Source organism: Rhipicephalus microplus, chromosome 6 (assembly GCF_043290135.1).
Source record: "Rhipicephalus microplus isolate Deutch F79 chromosome 6, USDA_Rmic, whole genome shotgun sequence".
NCBI lineage: Eukaryota > Metazoa > Arthropoda > Arachnida > Ixodida > Ixodidae > Rhipicephalus > Rhipicephalus microplus.
The window spans coordinates 54129340-54153769 of NC_134705.1; the positions used below are offsets into that span (position 1 = coordinate 54129340).

At 42.3% G+C, this 24430-nt stretch overlaps 1 protein-coding gene and 1 long non-coding RNA gene across 4 annotated transcripts in view; one reads left to right on the plus strand and one right to left on the minus strand.

Annotated features, from left to right (window-relative positions):
• The first annotated feature begins 4308 nt into the window (after window positions 1-4308).
• The window catches only part of LOC142764772 (cytochrome P450 2C20-like), a 41084-nt gene continuing 20962 nt past the window's right edge, over window positions 4309-24430 (plus strand). Inside the window, exons 1-5 of the mRNA XM_075865295.1 lie at window positions 4309-4668; window positions 5117-5241; window positions 6380-6486; window positions 10789-11093; window positions 22380-22495. Coding sequence (XP_075721410.1) covers window positions 4454-4668; window positions 5117-5241; window positions 6380-6486; window positions 10789-11093; window positions 22380-22495 — 868 coding nt within the window. The 5' untranslated portion in view covers window positions 4309-4453. The remainder of the gene's footprint in view (window positions 4669-5116; window positions 5242-6379; window positions 6487-10788; window positions 11094-22379; window positions 22496-24430) is intronic.
• On the minus strand, window positions 12374-14794 carry LOC142764771 (uncharacterized). 3 transcript variants are annotated; one of them, XR_012883869.1, is made up of 6 exons: window positions 14440-14794; window positions 14135-14310; window positions 13487-13546; window positions 13319-13416; window positions 13150-13263; window positions 12374-12854 (listed from the first exon to the last, which is right to left on the minus strand). It is a non-coding gene; the product is annotated as an uncharacterized LOC142764771 (long non-coding RNA). The 3 variants fall into 3 exon arrangements; XR_012883870.1 differs by lacking the exons at window positions 14135-14310; window positions 14440-14794 and adding an exon at window positions 13618-14124; XR_012883868.1 differs by lacking the exons at window positions 14135-14310; window positions 14440-14794 and having other exon boundaries at window positions 13319-14124.

Sequence of the window (24430 nt, forward strand, 5' to 3'; positions counted from 1 at the left end):
TGCTTTTGCCTTAAAGTTCAGATAGAGTATGTCATGTGAATTTTTTGAGTGGTGCGTAGGTTTAAACTTTAGAATAATTCTGGCGACCTTGGTGCAGCCTGTTTTACTTGCATGCAGCGTTCGTATGGTTCGGTTTTGACAAGGCGCATCCTAAGACCATGGACGCGGATTTGATATTGAACTTTGGCAACGTCTAAACCTTTCGAATGTGTACACTCCTTCATGTTATATCGAAAGAGTTTAGAAGGGACCTATATACCATTTGCACAAAGTTCAACGATGTTTTTTGGAAAATGGTGTATAATCGTGTGTATTGTCCACGAGGAACGTAACTTGTTATGATGGTTCAAATATATTCACATCATACAAGCACGAATATGGAAGTGATTGCTTAGCCAAATACACTGGAATTCAGACCACATGAGCTAGGGTTCCAACGTAGACCCAGTAGAACTTTATCAACAGCAGAACTGTACTACATCGGCGTGAAAAGCCGTCAAAGATCTCGTTAGAGAAAGACTTGAGCGAATGAAAGAAAGAAATTCAACGGAGGAGAGGGAAAATATAACAAAAAAGAAAACAAAAGGAAACAGAAAGAGGAGAGAGGAATGAATTGGGGGATGAAGGTAAAAACTGGCAAAACTTAACAACACAACTGAAACCTGCACCACCTAAGTGTTCATTAGCTCTGCTCTCTTTTTGGCATTGCGCCTTTCGGGAAGCGGCAATATTTTTCATTTGATTACCTTCTGCGTGGCAATCATCACCTTACGTGCGTTGTATCGGCGTACAAGTGTCCATTATTCACAATAGATGTCCTAAGTTGGCCAAGCACAGGCTTTCGACTTTGGGCTGCAATAGTACTAAAAGTGCGGTACTTTAATGAATGTATGCCACTAGCGCATGCCTAAAAATAAGTATTACAACGCGTTGACTCGTGTGCAATCGTGCTGACTTAGTATTGTGGAAAGTTTTTCAGGAAAGGAATGGCTTTTCGAAGAATTTTATTTGTTTAACTTGAGCGTGTTGGAATTATTGGCAGATTTTTATAGCACTCACTGATGTGGTTGTGCCAACGCTAGGATACTCGCCTTGACAATTGCCACCAGCAACTGCTTGTTGCGATTACATTGTTACATTTGATTACTACCTTGAAGTCACACCTGTATGCGCCTGCCACAATGAAGCAATGATTATGGTGTTAGACGGCAGGCCCGCCGGTCAAGGCTATGATCTAAACCGCAGTGGTCGCATTTGCATTAAGGCGAAAAGCCAGAGGCGTGCAATGTCGGTGCCTGTTCAAGAACACAAGATGGTCTTAATATCCGTAACCGTTCAAGAACGGTGCCTCCCATATAGTTGTTTTAACGTAAAGCCTCACAGTATGTGTCAAAGCTATACGCCAGATGAACTCCGGCAAAATTAGTACGTTTTTTTGTTTCTTTTTAACGCGAGCATAGAGTGCTTTTTCGTACAGTGGGCATATCGCGCAGACGTATGAAGACAAACTTCTAATCTTCATTGCTAAAACAAGAAACAACAGCCAAAGGCGTAATTATGTGTTCTCTATTTTGTACTGATTAGCCTCGCAGTTTATGAGGCATTGTATGTCACATAAAAAGCGATGTAAGCAGTTTTTATAAGATTATTCGAAATAAGCGGTGATAAGCTTGAACCTTGAAGAAACAGCGAAAAATTAAGCTCGGTGAGCAGCCAAAAGTTTAATGTAGCCGGTTTTTTGATACACACAAAGAAAATTTATAGTTATACTGCTCTATATGATTCATGGCTCCTTCCTGTGCACGTGTTTTGGCATATTATACCTCGCAGGTGAATACTGATTCCTTTGGGAAGTGAGCGCTGTTCATAAAGTGAAGCTTGTAAGACCATGCTCTGTGCATAGCCATTCACGTGCACGATCCCGGACGATACGCATACATTTCGACGAATGAAACAATTACTTAGGGTGACGCTTATCGTTCAGAATCAAATATAGAAATCGGGGAGCAAAAACTTCCGGCGTTCCTGACAGTCCCAGCTGCCGCCAGCAGTTGTAAGATTGGAATTGCTATGCTGACTGCACAATTTACATTAGCATTAACCAGACGTTGCTGACGTCGGCACCCACGTGCTGCCTCTCTTGCTCAGCCTATACAGTGGCTTTATACACATGTACAAATGTAGCGCTGAGCTATTTAGCACACTCGCTGCCATAGCCACATATACGACCCAGTTTCCGTGAGTACATAACATTTTGGTGCAAAAAACATTTTTTTGAATTTCTTAGTAACTCATACTGTGTGATATTGCACGTCCATGGATACGAATATGTTTCGTTTAGAACTAGTAACGCAACCTAATCAGATGCTCTTTAATATTGGGCACACCATCCGAATCTGATGCACCAGAACATAAACGATCTTAGTTTGGATTGAAAAAAATTTGTGGGAGTATAAATGTATTGTCCGTTGTCTGCAGAACTAATACACGTGAACTTAAAATCAATGTAGTTTTCACGTCCAATACAAGTGTAACCATGCCAATGAGTCGGCACAAAAGATGAGGTGCAATATCTTTAAATTTAGAGTGCATCATCCTATTAGTAAACATCGGCTGTGTCAAGGCAGATTGCAGTGAATGATGAGGAAATCTGCGCATATTAGTGTGAATCAGTGTTAGCTATGGAAAAACTTGTGAACAAAGGGCAAGTCTAGTGACTTAGCTTTATTTTCGGTTTACACCAAATTACTCACGTACAAACAAATAAACCAATCTAGCAATGAAAGAGCGAAATATTGTACATTAAAGTGAATATGAAGAAATGAAGATAGGTTACTGAGAGATAATGATTGAGGTGACACCGCAAATATCCGTGCTGAAAAAACAAATAAAGCACAGACCAAGAGTAAGGTCACCTAAGTGTCAACCAAAATATATCACTTGACTTTAGAATAAATGAAGGACCAGTGAAAGGGCATAGGTGTTTTTTGTTATTTTCTATTGCGGCGAAAAAGAGTATATTAAAACCAATCTACAGTAGAAGGCATCTTCCGAATCAACAGTGAATACGAGGAAAGAAGTGTGCGTACAAAAGGCATAACTGATGGAAGTTAGAGTGAAGAATAAATCAATCTAAAGTACAGCAGAACAAGAATAACCAAATTTAATTGAGTTCGCCTACCAGAGAACAGGCTATGGTTTTAGGGACAGCTGAATAGACCCAGTAGGAGTTTGCGCAATGGTGAATCGGGTGATTTAAACGTTTACCAAAAATATCGACGACCGTTTTGAGATGAAGCCTGAGATTTTGTGCCTACGTTGAAGCAAGCCAACATTGTCGTCACAACTTCTACTCGTTTTGTTGCGGATTTCACGAAGAATTGCAAAGTAGCCTTCACGCAAGCGGCTCTCGAGGCACCGAATGGGTCTCGAACAAGCACAAAACGCCACCACGCATGCTTGCGAATTCTAATCGGAACCATGCACGACCCGAAACTGCAAACTTGGTTCCCCGGAACCACGTACTACACTGAAAAATTGCGGAACTTCATTTCCAACCGACTTTTTCAGTTTACGTGCAACTTTCATCTTGACGTTGTGTTTTCATCATCGAGAACGTGTTTTATCAGCGGAGGAGATTGCAATGCGTACCTGTTTCTTTAGATAAATGTTCTCGGGCTTCGCTCAATACACTGTTCTCAGAAATAAAATGAATGCATCGTATATTGCAACCGGGTTTATTCCACTATGTAATGCGCTGCTGTTCCTACGACGTAAAGAAAATAGTCTCTCAATGTGCCTAATGCACACCGATATAAAACGCAATTGTGCTTTACTGTTTAGCTTTGATTCGCATTGACAGGGTTAATGCCTCATTACGTGCTATACCTAGACGCGCAGTAAACATTATATTAAACACAATTTAAAAGCTGCGTATACACGGGTATACAGGGGAGACACACTAATGCCGGTTTTATCAACATGAAGCTCCAGGCCATCTGCGAATGGCCAACAACCGGTCACAATTTTATCGTTCACGTTCCGTCCATTGCGCAAATATACTTTCTTTTTTCGTCATCAAATTCATCACTTGATCACAATTTCCGACAGCAGCAACATTAGCTAGACCCACAAGGGGTTCCTTTGTGTGCCTCAAGTAAGGAAGACCAAGTCAAGAAGGGACCAAAGTCATCAAAACATGTGGTGCTGATGCAGTCAACGTTCGGACAGGCGGACTTGTAATCTTCGAGGCCACAACTCCTAATCCTTCTCAGGTTATCCAGCATGTTGAAATCTTCTCTTCACCGCATCTTCGAAGGCTTTTTTTACCGCGTATGTGCTGAAGAAGTGCAGCTGTACTCAGTGTACTTATAAAATATTGCTAGTAAGCAACTCAGTTTTGCGTACGTTGATTTTATTTGCAGAAATCGGCAGCAAGAATTCATCCCACACCATGTATTTACTAGCACTGGTTGTGGCATTTGCTCTATACTTCCTGCTGAAGGCAGTTATACAACGGTGGCGTAAGGGCAGAAGGTTCCCTGCCGGTACTGTACGTCCTCCCATGCCACCCAGAAGCACCATTTTCGGTCATGAAGAGCTTAACCGCCCTGGTTTCCACTGCACCAAAGCAGTCGAGTGGGCGAAACAGTACGGACCCGTGTACCGGTAACCCATCTTTTCTCAAGTTGACAGCTCACGACACGCACCCGCTGCATGAATCGTGACTATTCAAAAACTGCATATACGTGAAAAACGTGGGATTAATAATAATAATAATATAATTATTCTTAATTATAATATTTTTATTAATATTATTGTTGTTGTTGTTCTTGTTGTTGTTGTTGTTGTTGTTGTAACCCATAGTGCTAAAAAACAGTGCGCGTCTGGCTATTGAAAATGTTTCCCTCGATTTATGGCAATCATAAATATCAGGGCACATGTGTTTCGACAGAAGTAACCCCGAAAGTGAGTGCATAAATGATGAAATGAAAAACACGAGTGCATAAATTGGCGAAGAAAATTAACGTGAAAACAACCGACGTATGTCTCAAACTAATGACTTATGTTTGTGCCAACACTAATAGGTTGGTTGTATAATTTTTTTCTACCACAGATTGAACCTCAATTTTACGGATGTGGTTGTACTCAGCGATGTTCAGAGTATCAAGAAGTTTTGTAAGAACGCTGACGGATTGTATCGCTCGGGCTGCTTTATCGTTGGTCGCGACTACAACAAAGGTAGCATGCCTTGTTATTTCTAAAACAATCATGTTTACGTTGGTGGCTGTCTTTTACAGAAAAGTCACGTCTCGTTGTGTACACAATACTTCATGTCTGATGAGATACGCAGTTGATGTAATACGTACCTTTGTATTTAATGTTTTTTTAAAGAAGGAAAACTTTCCTGGCCTATTTTTCTTTGTTAGGCACATCACCAATTAAACCTAACAGACGAAAAAGCCAAAGACAGCCCAGGCGCTTTCCTTGGCTTCGTATGACCAGGGCTGTCCTTAGCTTGCCGCTAGGATTCTCTTGGTTTTCTTGCTGGCTATACGTAATTATCACTGCCATTTTTGTTACTTTGACATAGTCAGTTTTTTTCTACATAACAAACACTGAGTGATCCTGGCCGTTCTTACTGCAATTTGAACTATTTGTCGGGCCCTGAGGGTATTCTAATAAATAAATAAATAAATTAGCACCATGATAAATATTTGCGATGTTTGAAAAGCGATCTTTACAACGAAGGTTGTACAGTTGTGTTTTTTTCTGCACAATTATTGTAGCCATTGTAATCAAAAGAATATGATAATCAGGACACGACACATACGAAACCTATAACGAAAATTTAGAAAACGTTCGTAAGTACACGGCATCACAGTAGGAAAATTGTGCAGGTGTGCAAGTTTGGATTAACCAAGAAGCCACGTTACATGGTGAAAGTTATTTTTTTTTATCTCAGTCGTTACAAGAAAAAGGCCAATAAGTACAGACTAGACCAGTGCCCAGAGTTTTTCTTTTGAAGGGAATGGTGAGCTTAGCGAACACCCACAAAAACACCTATTGCTGTTATTCGTCCTCGGTAAAACAACATTTCCCCTTCCGCACTTGAGGAAGGTTGAGGTGTGTGCCTAAGGCACCCCGCTTCCTACGGGCCTAGTACAGACGCGATAATTTTTGATTGAGTAACATATTTCGAAGATATATAACAGCGCACAAGAAAAGACATCAGACACCAGGAGAAGATGGTAATAAAACTTTAGATCTGAACAATGTCTATACCGAGATTTCAAAAAAAAACGGTTTCGAGGTAAAACAGCTCAACTTAGACACTCTTGTAGCCGTTTTTGTGCCGCTGTATTGTTTTTCATCCCAGGACTGGCGACGCAAAACGGGGAATGCTGGGTGGCAAACAAAAGGTATTGCATGAGCGTTTTACGTGACCTTGGCTTTGCGAAAACGTCGATGGAGAAACGCATGATGGTGAGAAGGCCCTGTGCTTGTAGTTTCCAAAACACTTGTATTGTAGGTGCTATATCCGATAATCTTTAAGTATCTTGTCCATGTGCGGCAATACGTATTGCAAATTGGGTATTTGTATATGTGTTTCAGGCACATTTAATAATGTATATTTTAAAATACAAGAAATAATACACAAAAAAGCGCTAGCAGTGTTGTTGGTGCTCTAGGACTGTTAGGTGATGCGGCATTGCGAAATTGGTACTATGCTTACGAGTAAGACAAGACTGCCCAGTGACTATTCCGCCATCACGTGGAGGCTTCGTAATGGTTTTTGCAAGTAGATGGCAACCTGATAACTGACCGCGAAATAGAGCACTGACATCTATAGATAACAAAAACATCACGCAAAAATCACTAACAGAGCAGCTTATGAAAAGCTGTCATCTTAAACAGCAGACGAATTAGTTCTTCCGGTATGAAACCTGTATACTTTGAGCGATAACTACTAAACTTTCGGGATGCAAACAGTTATTTCAATAACTTTAGCCAAGTTAGATTCACATTTTTTTATTTCAGCATTCGTCATAAAATAAATGCTAAGATAGGATCAAAGGACTCTCTTAAAACAGCTTGACAAAGGCCCCTTCCCCTGCCCCTGCCCCTGCAGAATTTCGCAGCAGACAGTGAAATTCTTTGATGCATTAACAAAAAGGTACCTCAAGTCTGCCGAGTTGTTCGCTTGCAATAGGTTGCAATACTCACATTGGCTACTTAACCTCAAAATACTGTTTCCTCCTCTAAACTTCCAGCACACGGTGACTGCATGTCTGTCAACACGTCAGTGCGACGTAGACGTGGTTGGCCGGGTGATGTAGCAGACCATCATCGAGGTGGAGCAGTGGGTGGCTGGTCTCTTGAAAACACTGTTTAGTAAATTGCACATCATTTCAGAATACATGTTAAGGTTCCGATGCTGAGTTGGTATGCTATTAGGATTATTCCTGTAGTATGAAAGTTCATGTCAGCTAAGTGGCGCTTGCAACTGGACAGCACTTACAAAAGTGAATGGCCACAACTTCGGCAGCTCCACCTTTCGGTGGATCACGTGCACCTACAGTTGGCGCAGAAGAATGGATGCGATGCAATTTTTCACTACACGTAAACACCTTTGGCTCAAATTTTAAAAATACATCTTTTTAAAAACATTACTATTAGAACACTGACGTGTGTTATAAAAATGAACAGCTCAATAAATATTTTATTTACGTTCTTTTACATACACACCAGAAAACACTTGTCATTTTTTGCAGACAGTACAGTTATTTCGAAGAAAATCGCCAACCTGTGTGACATGGTGAAACAATACACAGTCTCGGGCACCTAAGAGTATGCAAGATGACTACGTAGGTCTTTGCTGCTTCAATGTGTACATTTTATTTGTATAATTTTAAATGTCCACCAAAAAACCTTAGCACACCTTTGTGATGTATTGTACCGGGCACAATAATCCCGGAAACAGCATCTATCTGTGTTTGAAAACTGCGTGGTGGGGTGTCTTTCCCAGCGCTCAGAACACCTTCCAATCACGTATAAGTGTAATTGTAATTGCGAGTGGTTGAAGCATAAACTTCGGAAGCCATCCTACACACATTGGCACTTACTTTTACGCTTTCTTGTTGCCTGGTAGAGCCAAATGTTTAGCTGAATAGGAAAGATAACATACGAATAGCTGATCTGAGACGTGACGCAGCGTTAAAAATGATCCTTTTATTACATCATTTCTCTGCCATGGGTTTCTGCTGAAGGAAATCACGATCTGAGAATCCGTGTTACCTTAAAGACGATATTCTTTCTTGGGGACCTTTGACGCGAAAATATTGGTCTTTCCGTCTATCTGTACATGTGTCTGTTTGTGCTTTCTTAATGGCACCGGTTACTTGAAACTGCCGACCCCATCCGCACCACCCACAAATGTTGCTCAAGATTTAGCGTTCATACTTGTGCAATTGTCAACTAATAAGCAGTTATTGCACATGTATGGGGCACCATAACAATGCGTATATATTCTGCATGCGCATATTTTACTAGAAAAGGCATACATAAGTAATTTTGAGGACCGTAGCACTTATCACGCTGGCTGACCATGCAACGCTTGCACGAAACGGTGAGTGTTCCCAACGCTTTGTTAAGACGAGGCGGTGGTGGCACCTACCCATCGCCTTGCGTTCTACACCTTATCACCTCTGAGACGGGCGCGCACACCCGTCTCTGAGCCACGTTCTTCGTTTTTCAAGAAAACTGCCAGATGGTGCTCATGTCTCACGTGTGACGTGACTTGATACGCTCAATCGCCTTCGCTGCACTCTCGAGACACTTCAACGCAGCGCCTCCAGAATACCATTCACTGATTCTCTTGCGGAAAGCATCAAATAAATTGTTCACTCCTTCACACGCAAGACTATCGTCTTTCGACGACATTTGCACATTAACATGCATACACGGGGTCATTGTTTATTTTGTATTTCTTGTTCTTTAATGTATTCTCACTTGCTTCTTTTTCTAACACTCGATAAACTCGGTGTTACTAAAAATATTTCAAAATATAAGTAAGTAAATAAATTACCATGAAAACCAATGCGAAAACTTTATTGTAAAATCTAAAATTTATATCCATTTTCTTGGCGGAACTCGCACGTACAGAAATTCTCAATTGGACAAGTGCTTCCACTTCGAACATGTTAAAGGAGACAAAACATAGGCGGAATCAGCGGGAAACGAGGGCGCTTATGCCAACTGTTGGTTTAATAAGACGAATTTACTTACCGTGGCCATAAAAAGCGTTTTTAACTTTGCGTGCTACATAGAGACACATACGTTGCCCTTTCAGTCTCCAGGAAAAAATTTTTCTACTAAAGCCATCACGATTAACGCTTCGTATATCAATTTGTACCTAAGTATTCGAGATCTCAAGGAAAATCCTTGTACTGTTTACTATCGTGTGGACAAAATTTTTGGATTCCTCTAGTACAGCGTCAAGCATAATCATATTGTATCAAGCTCAATTCACAAAACAAGCAATGCGACTGTATCTTCAATTAAAATGACTCGTAACAATATAGTGATTTTGGGAAGGTATACCCATATAAATATTCTTACATGTACTATCTTTTAGGTTGTTTGTATATCTAAGAAAGCCCACTTGAGTGCAAAATAAGGCTAGTCATTAACCTTTTTAATAATAATGGTTTATGTTCAAAAATGTAATCTTGTAATACAGTAGTGTATAGTAATAACCTGTATTTTTGTGTTTCTCAATGGTAAGTATACGTGAAAAGCCTGTGGTTTAAACTACCCGTAAACAACCCAGAGGTCACAATTCAGTTGTGGGGAAAGTGTGCACGATTGTACGACAAACACGGAGCCGTGAAAATTTGTCGAAATGGTGCAGTAATAGTGGAGTTCGACGCGTTTGATTATCGAAACCGGGACGACCAGACCTTTCGCTCTCTCCTGCGCACCATCCGCTTGAATCCTTTCCCACGCAGCTTTGCCCTCTCGCGAAGCACCCCTCCGAATCTGGCGTGGCAAACGCCATTGCTGTCGCGCCGCTTCAAACACCGTCTACTTCCACTTGCCGCTAATCCAACCGTCGACTTCGTCAATTCATACTTGTTGACGAACCGTGGCTGCCGTAATTGTGCCGGTATGGAACCTGCGTTGGGCACATGCCTTCAAAAGATTGCCAACGCGAAGGACCCGTACGGGGACACACCGTGCCCCGCACATGTTACACACACGCAGGCAATACGATGAACAACGACATGCAGTGCGAAGAGCTGCTTGCAGACCGACCGGAGGTCGTAGGCTCTTGCTCGACAGCATATTTGGCATGCTTGACTCGGCGCGCCAGAGATGTGACATGGCACGTCACGCGGAGGCCCGAAAGGCCCGGCAAGGAGGAGGAATTGTTTCTTGGAATTTGTAGCACCCTGCTACGTGCAGAATGATTGATCCCGATGGCATTCTGTACACGATGAGCGCGTTCAATTGAAATGCTGGAAAAAATATTGGAAGTGGTTTAGGGACACTTCAAAGCTTCCCGCCCACGTTAAGATGCCTAGCTTTTAATATTCTTTGTCAGCAGCCACGTGCAGCAAAACAAACTGCACACAATACAATTCCCGGCAAGTTGGACCACTTGTCACCATTGCCTTCAATTTTCGCGAAAAAACTGCATAACTCATGTGTGATGAAAGGCTCTCTAGAACGAAAAAAAGCCACATAAGGCACCAATATTAAGCAACATTTCATCTCGTTTTGCAGGACGACTTTCGCCAGCTCGAGTCAAGGTTAAAGGATTCAAAGGCCGAACCTGTGCACATTCGGCCACTCATCCTTAGATGCGTCACCAGCAACATCATGTCGTTCTTCTATCCTAATGGCCTGCCCGGCGAGGAAGCAGCCCTCCTAAAGGCAACGACTATTCTGGACAGCATGAGGACCACGATGCTCGGAGGAGCGGTCATTCAATTCTTACCAAGCCTGGTCCGGAATTTTCTATACCATCTTCCGTTCACGAGGAATGGGAAAGTGGACGCAATAATGGCTGCTATGGATAATTTTGTTCGGTGGGTGTTGCACGTGTTTTTTACTCCGTAAATCGAAATATCTCCTTATTCACTTGTGGGTAGCTTAATTTCTATTTTTAAATTTAGTAAGATGGCATGCAGAATATGAAGAACAAAGTTATGACCTCCCATGATATTCCGTCACATTGCCGACAATATTGTTACGGACACATACCTCGTTGCAGTGGGCTACTGTAAAGAAAACGCAACAGTGGCGATCAGTACATGCCATTGTTTTTTATGGGCGAAGCTCCTTAGGGTGTGGGTTAGTCCCGCGTCAGCGTCTGTTGCAGCCATCCCTAATACCAGACAGACAGACAGACAGACAGACAGACAGACAGACAGACAGACAGACAGACAGACAGACAGACAGACAGACAGACAGACGGACGGACGGACGGACGGACGAACGGATGCACGATTCACGGTTTACCGATGAAACCCTCCCAATTTTCACCACCCTCATCATCATTCACTCCGTGGATATGCTGTGATTTTTTTCGCAACGTTTCGACGGCACTGTCATGTTTTGTGAAGATACCAAACTAATAACAGCCCCCAGCGCATCGTACATTCCAAGCATGTCTAAACGCGCGCGAGCAGATGGCAGGAACGCGGCTGTAGCAAAGATCAAACAAGCCAGCCCATTTCCATGGCTCGAGAGGCGCGCTGGAAATGCTCATTACCCCCATGTGTTTGATCTTGAATGTACTTGGAAGCGCCAACCAGACAATACATGAAAAGAACGAAATATGATCAGTGTTACACCTGCCATCGTATACTCCGCAGGTATTGAAGGGCCAGTCTTTTTAGGGGCTAATCTCTTTAAAGCGGCACCCGTTCGTCCCTCGTAGTAGCATAGACAAATAAAAAAAAAAAGGTTAAGAGTGGACACTCCCGTAGACCCCAGCGGCCCAATCGACCCTAGCACACCTGGTGGTTGGTGAGAGCAAGTGGCGTGCCCTTCCTGTTTCGGTTTCACTGGCGCAAATTTTGAATTACTTTGCGTAACCGACGTTTGGCTATGACGAAAGTTCATGATTTCAGACCACTTTTCATCGCCTAAATGGATAGTTTTTGTAGGTCGTTTTGATTTAGCGATTCCCTGTTTTGTTTTGTTCAGTGGTTCGTGCGAATTGGTCGTGACCTAATTTTTATTTCGATTAAGTTATAATAAAAAGAGATGCAGGTAATGATAATTCACTACGGTTTTATTCATCGCGCTTGTGTTTTTCTTTTGGAACAAGTGATCAATGTATATATCAGTCAAAGAGACAGAGTATCGGCAATGTTTTATTCAAAGGCAAGGTAGAGTCTGAGAATATAAAAAGCACAATATGACAAAGGTATACAACAAATGCACCTCGCCTTACAAATAAATTGTAACAAATATTGTAACAAATACAGAGAGAACACAGACAACACACACATCGCTAGAGTTGGCAGAAGCCGAGAAGCTGGTGAAGTATGACACACCGAGCCAGTGGGTAAGGAAGGATCTACGGCAAAAACACAGCGCACAATGCTGATGAAGAAGGAAGAAGTGACATATACACAGCAATGAAGTCGCGAATCACGCCTCCTCGGTGACGTGCGGTCGGATAACTTCAAGGGCCTTTGAAGTCGATGACGGTGCTTGGTGAGGCTGTCTCCGCAGTTTTTTGATAGTTTTCCGCTGTGCTGCTACTTTGGCTTGCAGATGTTTAATGGTTTGCTTGTACTTCATCGATGGAGACATTGTCGCTGGCACACAGGAACGCACTGCAATGAACAAAAAAATGGATGTAAAAGCGAAGAACAACTAATCCCATACGAGCACTTTCCTCGCTCTTTCAGACCCAAGGTGCACAACTTTCTGTGGTGCAAAGTTTTCGATTCCTCTACCTAAAAACAAACCATTCACAATGTTGACAATGCACAAAAAATTGAAAATCACTGAGAGCCCACCCTTACAATTTGTAAGTGCACACGTAGTGTCCTTTTGAAGATAGTTTCCTCAGAATGTCCTAAACACAAAATAGCACATTAAAAACAGCTGCAATAAAAGCATAGTCACCATTTTCTCTAGAGCACTCAGGCGTGGAGCTGTTGGCCGAGACGTCTTCTAGAGGGTCTTGTGAAGCTTGTTCAGTGCCTCGGACAGTGCTGTCGGAACATTCTTGCGAGCGGCCTGCGGAAGTCTCTATATCAATACGCTCTGGTGTTGAAGTGAACATACAACTTACCGGTCACACAAGTTCCTTTTGTGACAGCTGAACGGCTGGTTAAGGTTTTCTCCGGCAAGACGAAGTCAGCAGAAATTCTTTCACCAGCTACAGGGGAGCTGCCACTTGCAGAGGTTTGTTAAACAGTCAATTTGGGTAAAAAAAAAGAAATCGCGACACTGAACGCACCCTGCTCATCGGGGCACCTCAATGTGTGGGAGCCGCTTTTTGAAGCCTCTACCGCAGGTCCTGAAGAAATGAAATTACGACAATGTGTCAGTAAGAGGCTTAAAATAACACAAACTGAAGCTCATCCGCACCTTTCAGTGCAGCTTCTGCAGTCATGTCAGAGTCACTATTTGAAGCGACGCTGAGAGAACCTGCATATATGTGCAGTTGGTACAAGTTACAAAGCTTGTAGCATGGGGAAACTTAAACAGCTCTTTCAAACGCATAAATTGGTCGAACGTGGAAGAAAAGAGAAGGCACCAACTGGGAAACAAGTAATTTGTGATTTTTGGAATTATCAACAGCGCCAGCTATCACTGATGAAATGTATATGTACATGTGCACTTAGGCTTGAAGATAACGCGACATAGCCCTTTAAAGTCTTTCAAAACAAGTTGCGCAGGTCAAGAGCATCAAAAAACGACAGAAATGTAAAGCTGCTGTTAAGAAGGTAATAGCCCACAATTCACAAAATTGAAGACTTTCCAAGTGTTACTTGTATAGTGAGGTTTCTCCATCGGCTACAAAGATCTTCGCGGTTAACTGTCGCCACTGATTCAATACAAGTGGCTGCTATTGCACATATTTGAGTTTCAGTCAATCACATACATGGTGCAGCTGGTTGCACACTGGGAACAGCCATTCTTGTAAGCCTTGTGTGCCCAGGTTCCATGAAACTTTGAGCAGTAAAATGGTCGCTACAAACCCTGTACGTTGCGTACAATACGCTGGCCGGCTTACTCAGGAGATCGTCGCGTCCAGCATACTGCATCCATGCCTTCATCCTGCATTGGCTATGAACCATCAGCTGAAAGGGGAAGTGCTTGAATAGTGATTTTTTATTGTTACGCTCACTGAGCAAGTACGAACAGTAAGCCTAAAGGCATGCAAACCATACAAAAGCTTTAACAAACCTGCCGTCCCGTGGTATGCGGAAGAAACTCGTCCCAGGCTTCTTGTGGGTTCTGCCATTGTCGAAGCACCACGATACACAGCAGTAGCTGCCGTAGCTTGGACCGCCAGACGGCATGGCATCAGCGCAGTCTGAAAATGTTAGTAAGTGGATGCTTCGCTGTCAAATTACGAAAAAGATATGTGCACGTCATAAGTGTACCAGCAAACCCCTTTGAATGATTAGCTAATCGATGCACAATACAAAACCAGTGATACATCTCTGACCCATAAAACTCTGACTTACAAAGATATACGTCAAGACCACGTACAAAGATCTTCAGAAGTTTCCAGGCCGCTATCCCTTGTAATGCAATGGTATCGCGGCCTCGGAACTTTAGAACACCTTCGTACGTACGTATTATCAGCAGTACATTGGGAAGAAAAATCGTAGTTGAAATTTGTGCGCTAAAATTATATTGGAAACGTCGAAAAAATTTGTGAGCAGCTTGCACTAGTGGCACAAGGCTAGCGAAGAAACGAAGATGATGGCCACTTGGCTAATCCAGATTTGCCTCCGGCACACCAAGAATTATTCGTGTTCCGAGCCTTCGGGAAACGCGTCGTGAAGCATGCGAGGTCCAGCGAACGCTTCTCAATAATTTTGCACCGAGCCACCGAGCCTATGACCTAGATGCCCAGCTATGCTCAGCGCACAGACGCTCGCGTCCGTGGCAGACGCAGCACGCGTCGCCTCGGCTTGACGCCGTGCCGCCTTTGCTATACTGCATACGTTGCACAATGTTCCCATCTAGCCGCCGCATAGAGCCACAAACTTTCTTTTTAGCGAACCTCCCAGTCCTTACAAGCTTCAGAAAAAGGTTACAACTGCGTGAATGAGACGCCACGTAAGAAACAAACTCGCGCACACGAAGCGCAACGTGTGTGTGTGCATCTTTCTATGTTTGTTGCATGGTGTCTTATTCGCGCAGGCGTAACCGTTTTCTGAAAAAATGACCCATCAAGCCCAACAACATGTCAATCAGCAAGCTTCGCTTGAAAACGTGCCTCACCTGTTATCTCACGCACGAAAACGCCGACGCAGCCGACGTTGACGAAAGCGACGAAAGCTTCTCGCTGTCAGTCATGCTTGGGCTTGTCGCTGGGTGGATGGTGTTTATGACAGTACGGCTGAAGAAAAATAATCGCGTAAGGTGTGTTGAATAAATTGTTTTTATGTATATAGATCATACCAGATTTGGGCGTATAATTATTATTTTGTGAAAACAATTCTGTTGCATTGATTATAACTGTTTTATTTGCGCTTGCGCCCTCTGACGTTTGGTGAGAGCACTAGTTCGTTACGTAGTCGTGACGCACTTCCTGAGGCCAGGTTTCGCAGAGTGTCCTCTCTTGTCTTTTTCTTTCTCTATGGTAGTAGTAGTCGTCGTCGTAGTGTGTAACCAGTCTTACATTTTGACCTCCGCGGTGGTGCCGGTGGGGAATTTCTACTCTGCGTTGTTGAACAATAAAAAAATCGCAGTGTGCGCGTTAACTAAAAGCCGAATTATCATGTCTCTCATTCCCCCTTAGCAGCCATTGGCAAGTACATCGAGAACTATCTGACAAGAAAGGGTTGCTACGTTATACTCGCTGGGCGTAACCTCCTTGGTTTTAGAAAGGTTTAGTGAGCGTTGGGCCGCAGTGCCATTTATACAGTGAACTAGTATATACCATGAACTCGAGGTGGTTAAAGGTGGGAAGTAGACACGAAGCACAAGCCGTAAGAAAGTGTGCGTGCGCCTCGTCTCGTTCAGTCTTTGGAATTTCCGCTGCATGGCGGTGCTTCTATATGAGGAATATAAGATGAAAAGATGCGAGATGGTGGTACTTGGAGTGTTGAAGAGGTGGACAAACGGACACACAGACAGATGCATGGACAGACGCATGAACGGCTGCACGGACGAATGGACGTATGGACGGACGAAGGAGCAGATGCATCGACGAACGCAGGGACGGACGCACAGATGGACGTGCGGACGCACGAACAGACGCATGCCCGGACGGGTGGAAGCACGCATGGGCGGCCACACAGACGCACGCATGGACAAACGGAAGCAAGAACGATTGGACGGACGGATGCTTCGCCCCACTCTCCGTCATTCACTCCGTGGATATGCTACCATTTTTTTGAACGAGCAGAAAAGAACGCGAGAAGAGTGGGGTCACTCGAGCAGCAGCTATGAATATCGATTCTAAGAGTGCAGTCAGGATCACTGGCATGCGCTATTTTGACCAGACTGAGCGGTCGGCTCGTATAACGTGGGCTTTGAACGCCAAGAGATTATGCGAAAATGACATTTCTCTGTGGAGAAACCGGATTTTTTTTTGCCACAGCGATGTGTAAATTATGCAATATGGGATCAAAAAGGCTTCATGGGCGAACTAAATTCATATACACTTTGATCTTAGCCAAAAGGCTGAGAAGCGATGAAGTTCATATATAATAATGCGAACACATTCATTGCTTCTCCCTTTCGGTGAAGCTCTATGTTTTCATACGGAGCATATGCTTGCGTAAACAAAGCTTTTGGACATTTTCTATCTATATATTTAGGTATCCACCTCGAGGATACTTTCTGACATTTTACATGCAAAAAAATAGCATGAGACGACATCGAGGTACAGCGAACACGTGTTTCGGAGCATTCTACAAGATACGTAAGGCGTTTTCTCTACAAACTATGAAACCTTTCGCTTCAATCATTGGGGCACATGACGGCATACCACGACCTATTGAATGCCAGCGTTCATCTGCTAATGAGAAGCAACACAAAATAATCCCAGGGGTTGGTATAGGGGAATTTGTTAGAAGTAACTGTAATGTAAATGTGGATAGAGGAAAGCAGACGAAAAAATAACTTGCCACCGGCAGAATCCAAACCTGCGACCTTCGAATAACGTGATCAATGCTCTATCTCTGATCTACGGTGGCGGTTATATCCTCGGCCACTTTAGAGGGTATATATGAGTATTTACACGTAGGAGCGTCAGTCAGCGCTACCTGCTGCCATTGCTTCGAGTGTGGAACACTCTGTTAGCTGCCATGTCGTAATACGTTCGCGTACTACGCACGCCAAACTGGCAAGAAGTCACTGACATTTGTTCTTTCCATTCGTCCAGTCAGCGCTGTCTATATCAACTTTTTTTTACCGGTCAAACGTTAATTTTGCCGATGTGCGTTCTCGCCTTTCTGAGCAGTTACAAAAGCCTATCCCCAGTAGCACATACCTGCCCTGGGGTATGTGTCATTGTTTTTTGGAATATGTTTGGTGACGTACGCGACGATATTATGACATGATTCTTGTGATGATCAGCGAGTCGTATACGACAAACCACCTTACCCTTCCGTACTCATTTTGATTGATTGATTGATTGATTGATTGATTGATTGATTGATTGATTGATGCCCCGCTGCGGTGGTCTAGTGGCTGAGGTACTCAACTGCTGACCCGCAGTTCGTGGGATTGACTTCCGGCTACGGCGGCTAGATATCCGATGCAGGCGGAAATGTTGTAAAGGACACAAGCTATAAATATATAACGAAAAGACAAAGGGAAAAATATAGCAAAATAACATAATAGTTTTTTTTCTTTTTTCCCTATTTTGCTGAATGGCGAAGTTAAGATAAAAACGAAAATTCACATATGCTAAACGTTTATACACAACTTTGAAATCTGTTTACTGCTGATTCATCATATCAATATACTTGCGATTATACAATCATAGTTACACATTAGTACGTAAGCTTTACAAAAAATATAAAAAACATACCTTCTATGCACAGGTAGTGGAATGTGGGTAGCGGGATAAATACCAATAGTAATATACATCAATAAGTAAAGGCGCGAAATATTTCTAGTTTTATGTTTGTGCATCATGTAAGTAATTTTCGAGTATTGACAAAAAGGTAGTGAGGTGGTATTGGTAATATTGGGAGGTAAGTCGTTCCACTGTCGTAGGGCTAGTGGAAGGAAAAAGTATTTAAAGCAATTTGTATAAAAGCTATATTAGTTTAGGGTGTATGAGTGCTTTAGTCGAGTTATTCTTGTGTCTGAAATAGAGATGTACTTAGAACTATCAACATTTAGGTTGTTATGAATTATTGATGAAGCAAATTTAATCGGGCGAGCGCAGCGCGGTTTTCAGTTGTGAGTAATTCAGCCAGTGCCCACTGTTCATGCAGTGGCTGACGACGATGAGATGGCTGAAGTGGGTATGCGCCACAGTTAATGGGGGAAGAAGAAGCTTTTGTAATGGGTAGGCTTTTGTAATAAGAAAAAACTGCTTCGAAATTTTATTCAGAAAATTAGGAATATCACTTAATACTCCCAATATTTTGTCTTTTGGGGCCATTTCATTGGGACACAGCGACAGGAACATCTGCGGGGCTCTCTGCGAATTCATATATAACACAAGAAAATTACCTTGCTGAGTCAGCGATCAGCTCTCGAATTTTACTAGTCACACTACCACTTATTATTTAGCTGATACACTGCAATGATTCAACTTTCAGGAGAATTTCATATAACGATTCCACCACAGATATTCAACAAATTCTATTATTTCTCCCCTCCCCCCTTTTTTTTCTTTTTTTTCTGACATTGCACCAAATTAATTTCACAGTCAAAACACAGTAATCATATTCCCCTAATCTAGAAAATCTATAGGTATTTACTTCCATTAACCACCGGCTTCTTGGCCAATCCCCCTTAGTGGGTGAGAGCCACAAAAGAAAGAAACAAGCAAGCAAGCAAGCAAGCAAGCTTTTGTAATGTGAGGTTCATATGAGACTATATGTTCTCTTGGCCGATCCCCCAGAGTGAGTATGAGCCATGGATTCCTGGCTACAAAAAAACAAAAAAACAAACAAACAAAGAAACAAACTAATGTGTTGGATCCTGCCAAAGGCAAGTTTGCCGATAAGTCACAACCATCGGCGTAGCTCAGTGGTAGAATACTGGGCGGGCACCCAGCAGACCCGGGTTTCGAGGCTCACTGTGTCTTTTGTGCATAGGTTTTCTTTCTAATTTCGCATAGAAACCGGTGGCGGCGGCAGAGGAAAACTGCACGTGACCCGAGTTGTGATCTCATAACAGCTTTAGCTGTAAAATGAATCCTAATACAGAGCCCTGAGGTACCCCTGACTTGGCCAGTAATTGTGAGGAAGAAAATGTGTTGGCAGGGACAACTAGTGCCTGTTGTTTCAGATATTATTATCCAATACACAACCTGGCTATGAATATTAAAATAGCGGAGCTTTATTAAAGCGGTTGTAAGCTACCGTATCGAACGCCTGGTGAAGTTGATAATGAGGAAATCTATTTGCGATAAATCAAAAGTTGTTTGAATACCAGGAAATAAGGACATTTTCCTCAATGAAATGGTGGATGCATTAGCTAAGTGATCATTATTGTCCCAGTTATTCACCTACTTCCAGCATCTGAATCCGTTATAGGGGCTATATTTAGGATAAAAATGATCTTAGAACAATTTCCTTTGCCTGTCTATAACGGGCAAAGGAACAGCAAATTTGATGACAAGCGTGCAGTTGAAGTCACAATCACAAGACTTAGGTGCCATACTCCATATCTCAATTTTCATTTACACAGAGCTGGTCTGGCTGCTTCCCATAATTGTTGGTTTTGTGGAGTCCCTGATACATCAGAACATTATCTGGAATATTGTAAAAAATACGCTACATTGCGCAAAATGTCATAAGATGCCGTGTTTCGTCTCGTAGGATTGGAGTTGACCACTCCAAATGTACTTTCTTTGGGGGCTTTGTTCCTAGAATTCACTGACGGGAAAGTTAGCGATGCCTTGTTGGAATTTATTGAAACTTCAAACATATTCAGACTGTAGAACTTATAATTACTCCTAAATTACTTTTTTCAAATTGCTTTCTTTATTCATTTACTTTTGTTGTTGGCGAAACTATGTGCTTCGATTTCTATATTTAGTATTTCTAAGTGTTCATTTTTCATTTATATCTTGTCATTTTTCAATAGTTTAAAAAATTGTGAGCCAACAAACAAACAGTCTTTCGTCAGAACTACCCGGTTCCTGGCCAATCCCTTAGCAAGGCTGTGTGCCACAGTTTCCAGTCACGTCCTCCTTCATTCCTTCAACGCCTTCGCAAATTTCTGCGACCACCTTGAATAACTGCGTTTCGCAAGAGCGACCTTGCAGCAAGTCGTACTGGTTGCTGAAAACATGATTGCGTTCTGCGAGATGATTCATGATTGCCGATGATATGGTATGGTCTAATAAGTTGCATAGTATACAGGTCAGTTAAATGGGCCTGCTGTTGGTGACAGACGACTGGTCTGCAGACTTAAAGACTGATACTAATTCGGAAACTTTCCATCTACCAAAAACGCATCCTGACTAAATAGATTCTTGGAAAAGGCGTGAAAAAAAAACGCCAGAAATAACAGGTTTAGTCAACTTCACTAGTTTCGATCAAGTACCACATGAACCCGACACCGAGCTAATAGAAAGACGATCAATAGCAGCCACGAGTTTGTTTTCGGTGATCACGATGTCATTTCTGATGGATGTGACGTAGCTGAGGTAAAGAATCTCATATGAAACAACGGAACAAAAGAAGGAATTGAACGTAGTAGTGACTTGAATTCGTTGCTTTGCAGTATGGATATGAAGCATGAAGATGAGGGCTTCGCGTTTATTACCTTCCAGAATTTCTTTTCGTTGTCAGCATGTTGGAAATATCATGGTGGGAAATTTTGTCTTATTCTATCTCGATTTCGGTTTCGCATAACGGTGAATGAGCGCCATAGCCTTCCAGGCGTCATCAGGTTGCAAAGTTATAGCCTTCGAATAAAAATGCTTTTGCTTAATAAAGCATCGCTTGACGTGGAGGGTAAACCAAGCGCTTCCTGTAGACGTAGATAACTGCAATCTTATAATGCATCATTTGTGTTTGATTAGCTTGGTACAGACAATCTTCCAGTTTTACTTTCTGTTGCGATGCTTCATGTCGTTTAAATATTCTATTGGAAAGAACCACAGCTTGTTGTTGTTGTTGTTGTTTTCTTCTGGTAATGGATCGTGCGTAAAGGAGGGGATCGGCTAATTATAAGATAAATTTGTCCGATACTTACAGCACTGCGTCATTCCTAAAAACTTTTGATATTTAATCATGATTTGAAGTGCCAATTGCAACTTGAAGAAAAAGAAATGGAAAAATAGTGAGACCATAATTTAGCAAGAAAATTGTTTAGTCACAGTGATGTATTCCTACACTGCGAAAAAAACATCCCTGCGGCTGAAACCCGGTGTAGAGGCTCCAAATGAAAGAAAATAAGGTTGTGATAATTGCAAGCCCAGTTTTTGAAGAGGTGGTGCTAGTATGCTTTGCCTGAATAAATCGAAACGGCGACAATGTAATAAAAATGACTGATCGTTTCCTCTTGATTACAGTAAATGCACATAGGCGAATTCCATAAACCTGATCTATGCAAGTAAAAATTTAGGGAGGTAACGCGGCAACAGACTTTTTTGACGGCAATTTTCATCATCCTTGAATTGGACAGTTCACTGCGTCAGAGAAATAACAAGTGGTTGTACTCCGGAGAAGCCATCAGTGCAGGGTCTGATAAATTTTGCCTATTTTTTAGTGTGCTCAATCGCACCACTGTAATTTGTACTGTATGATGAAAAATAAAAATGATGGGTGTCGCTTGCTGCAGATTATTTCAACATCTGCTTCTTTCTCCTATTCGAATCATTGTTTAAATGAAATTAATAGACTCAAGTGCCACAAGTTTTCAAAGGAGGCATTTGTAATGAAATAGGCGTGACATGGTTAAGCTAGTCTTGATCAGTTTTGCTGTAGTTAGGTAATGTAACAATGCTCATCATTTTACGTCGTTTAAAGGGACCAGAATGAGAAGTACAAGCCTAGAACAAGGGAAAATGGACGGCTGGGATTCATCGAAGGTTACGCAAAAAAGATTGCAGAAGCAAAGCTGGAGCAGTCACCGAACTTTGAAGGTGCGTATCCATACATTAAGAAGAGCGAACTACTTCCAAGACATTTGCATTTAGAGTGGCATATCAAGTTAGAGGATTTTTCCTGAAGAGTAGGAATAGAAGTCAAGTTTTCAGTAACTTGTTTTTTTTTTCGCCTGCCGAAGAATAGTCTCTAGCTGTTGTGGCTAGCAAGTTATCACAAATCTAAACCATTTGTTGCCCATCGGAAGGACTAGGTCATACTTGGACTTGTGTTCACTCAGAATTGCACTCATTCATTTAGTTTAGGTCGCTGCAGGGGCAACTTTTCTGTCGGCTTTAGGAGGGCTTTCTATATCTGGGCTGCACTGTGGAGAAGAAGATTTTACACGTTCCACGAAATGGTGGAGATGCTTTGTTGTACCGACAGGTTTGAGGTCATGTGCTGATGAGCTCAGGGGTCCCACTTTTGTGCTTCATCACGAGCCCTCGCATGGTCCCGAAGTCATGCTTCAAGGTGTCATCACTTAGACGACGAAACGTTAAAACTGACAATTTTTGATTGACGTCACGGCAAAACATAAATGACGAGAAAGGCAAACTAGTGTTCAGTCACGTTTTTGCAGCAAGTGTGGCAGACCAGGCTTTTTTTTTTATTGAAAACCGATGAACCAGAGGTTTAGATCACGTTAAGTACTCAGGCGAGTGCAGAGATACTTCTGCCTAGCAGCCCATTACTCGCTGCAATATACTGCAATATTGCAAATATGCAAAGGTGCTGCTAGTATTCATGAGAATAGGGACAATTTCTGTGAAAAGAAATTGAACCGTTAAAAGTGGCGCCAGCATCGGCGGGCCTTCGCAAGATCAAACTCCTCTCCGAAGAAATCGTCTGTAGCTATGCTACTACTTGAAAAACCTTTGCAAAAACCCCAGAAAATTTATTTGATGTAAAGTACGGATGTTTAAGCGGTAAATAGGCACAGGTAAAACATGTGAAGGAATTCTTTTTACTATAATTTTGCAAAAATAATACTCGCCTTGAAGTTAGCTTAGAGATTTCACAATACAGCATGCATTTATGTGCACGTTTAAGAAAAAAAGCGGCAGGTCATTGAAGCTATAAATAAATGCTTTTTTATAAGCATGGCATGTTTTTAGCCATGTAAACCTTTTATTAAATTATCAATAATATTATCAAAAGAAAAAGAAATATATTTAGAGAGCGTGGAACACAGGCACACATATCGCCCTTGGCTGCAGGCTGACGCAAAATATGGGCTGTTCCTGTGCTGAAGAAGGGGGACGATGCGTCAGTGCCTCGGCTCCTCTGTAGACTACAACCCGTTGAAAGGGCATGACATAGGTGAAAAGATAGCAGATAGCTATTTGGCTTAGCTCGTCGGTGTAGGCTGTTCATATCAAGTTTGATATCGTAAATACTTGCACGAAAACAGAGTATAGTTTAGGCGCAGTTACCAGTTTTCATCAGCACAGTTACCTATATAGGACAGTAGCGTAGCCTTGCTAGAGTAACTAGCTGAAGTTTTCACTTTTTTATCCTTACAAACAACAAAACAGGTGCCAAATGTTTTATTCACTGAGAGACCCACAGAACCTATATTCCCGCTACTTTTTCAGGCTGCGGCGAAGCTTTCACCTTCTTGTTCGCGCATCGCAATCATTAGATGGCCTTCCCTATAGCAGTGGTGGTTGCACATAACATCGGGGTACTGTCAACAGCTGATTGATATGTGGGGTTTAACGTCCCAAAACCACTATATGATTATGAGAGACGCCGTAGTGGAGGGCTCCGGAAATTTAGACCACCTGGGGTTCTTTAATACTGTCAACAGCTAGCTAAAATATAGGAATAATAGAGAATCGCCACGTTTACAGCAGCCAATAGAATACCGCTCTTAGCGACAAATAGAATACCGCCTCGTATTCTTCTCATCCTTTCATGGCACGACACTA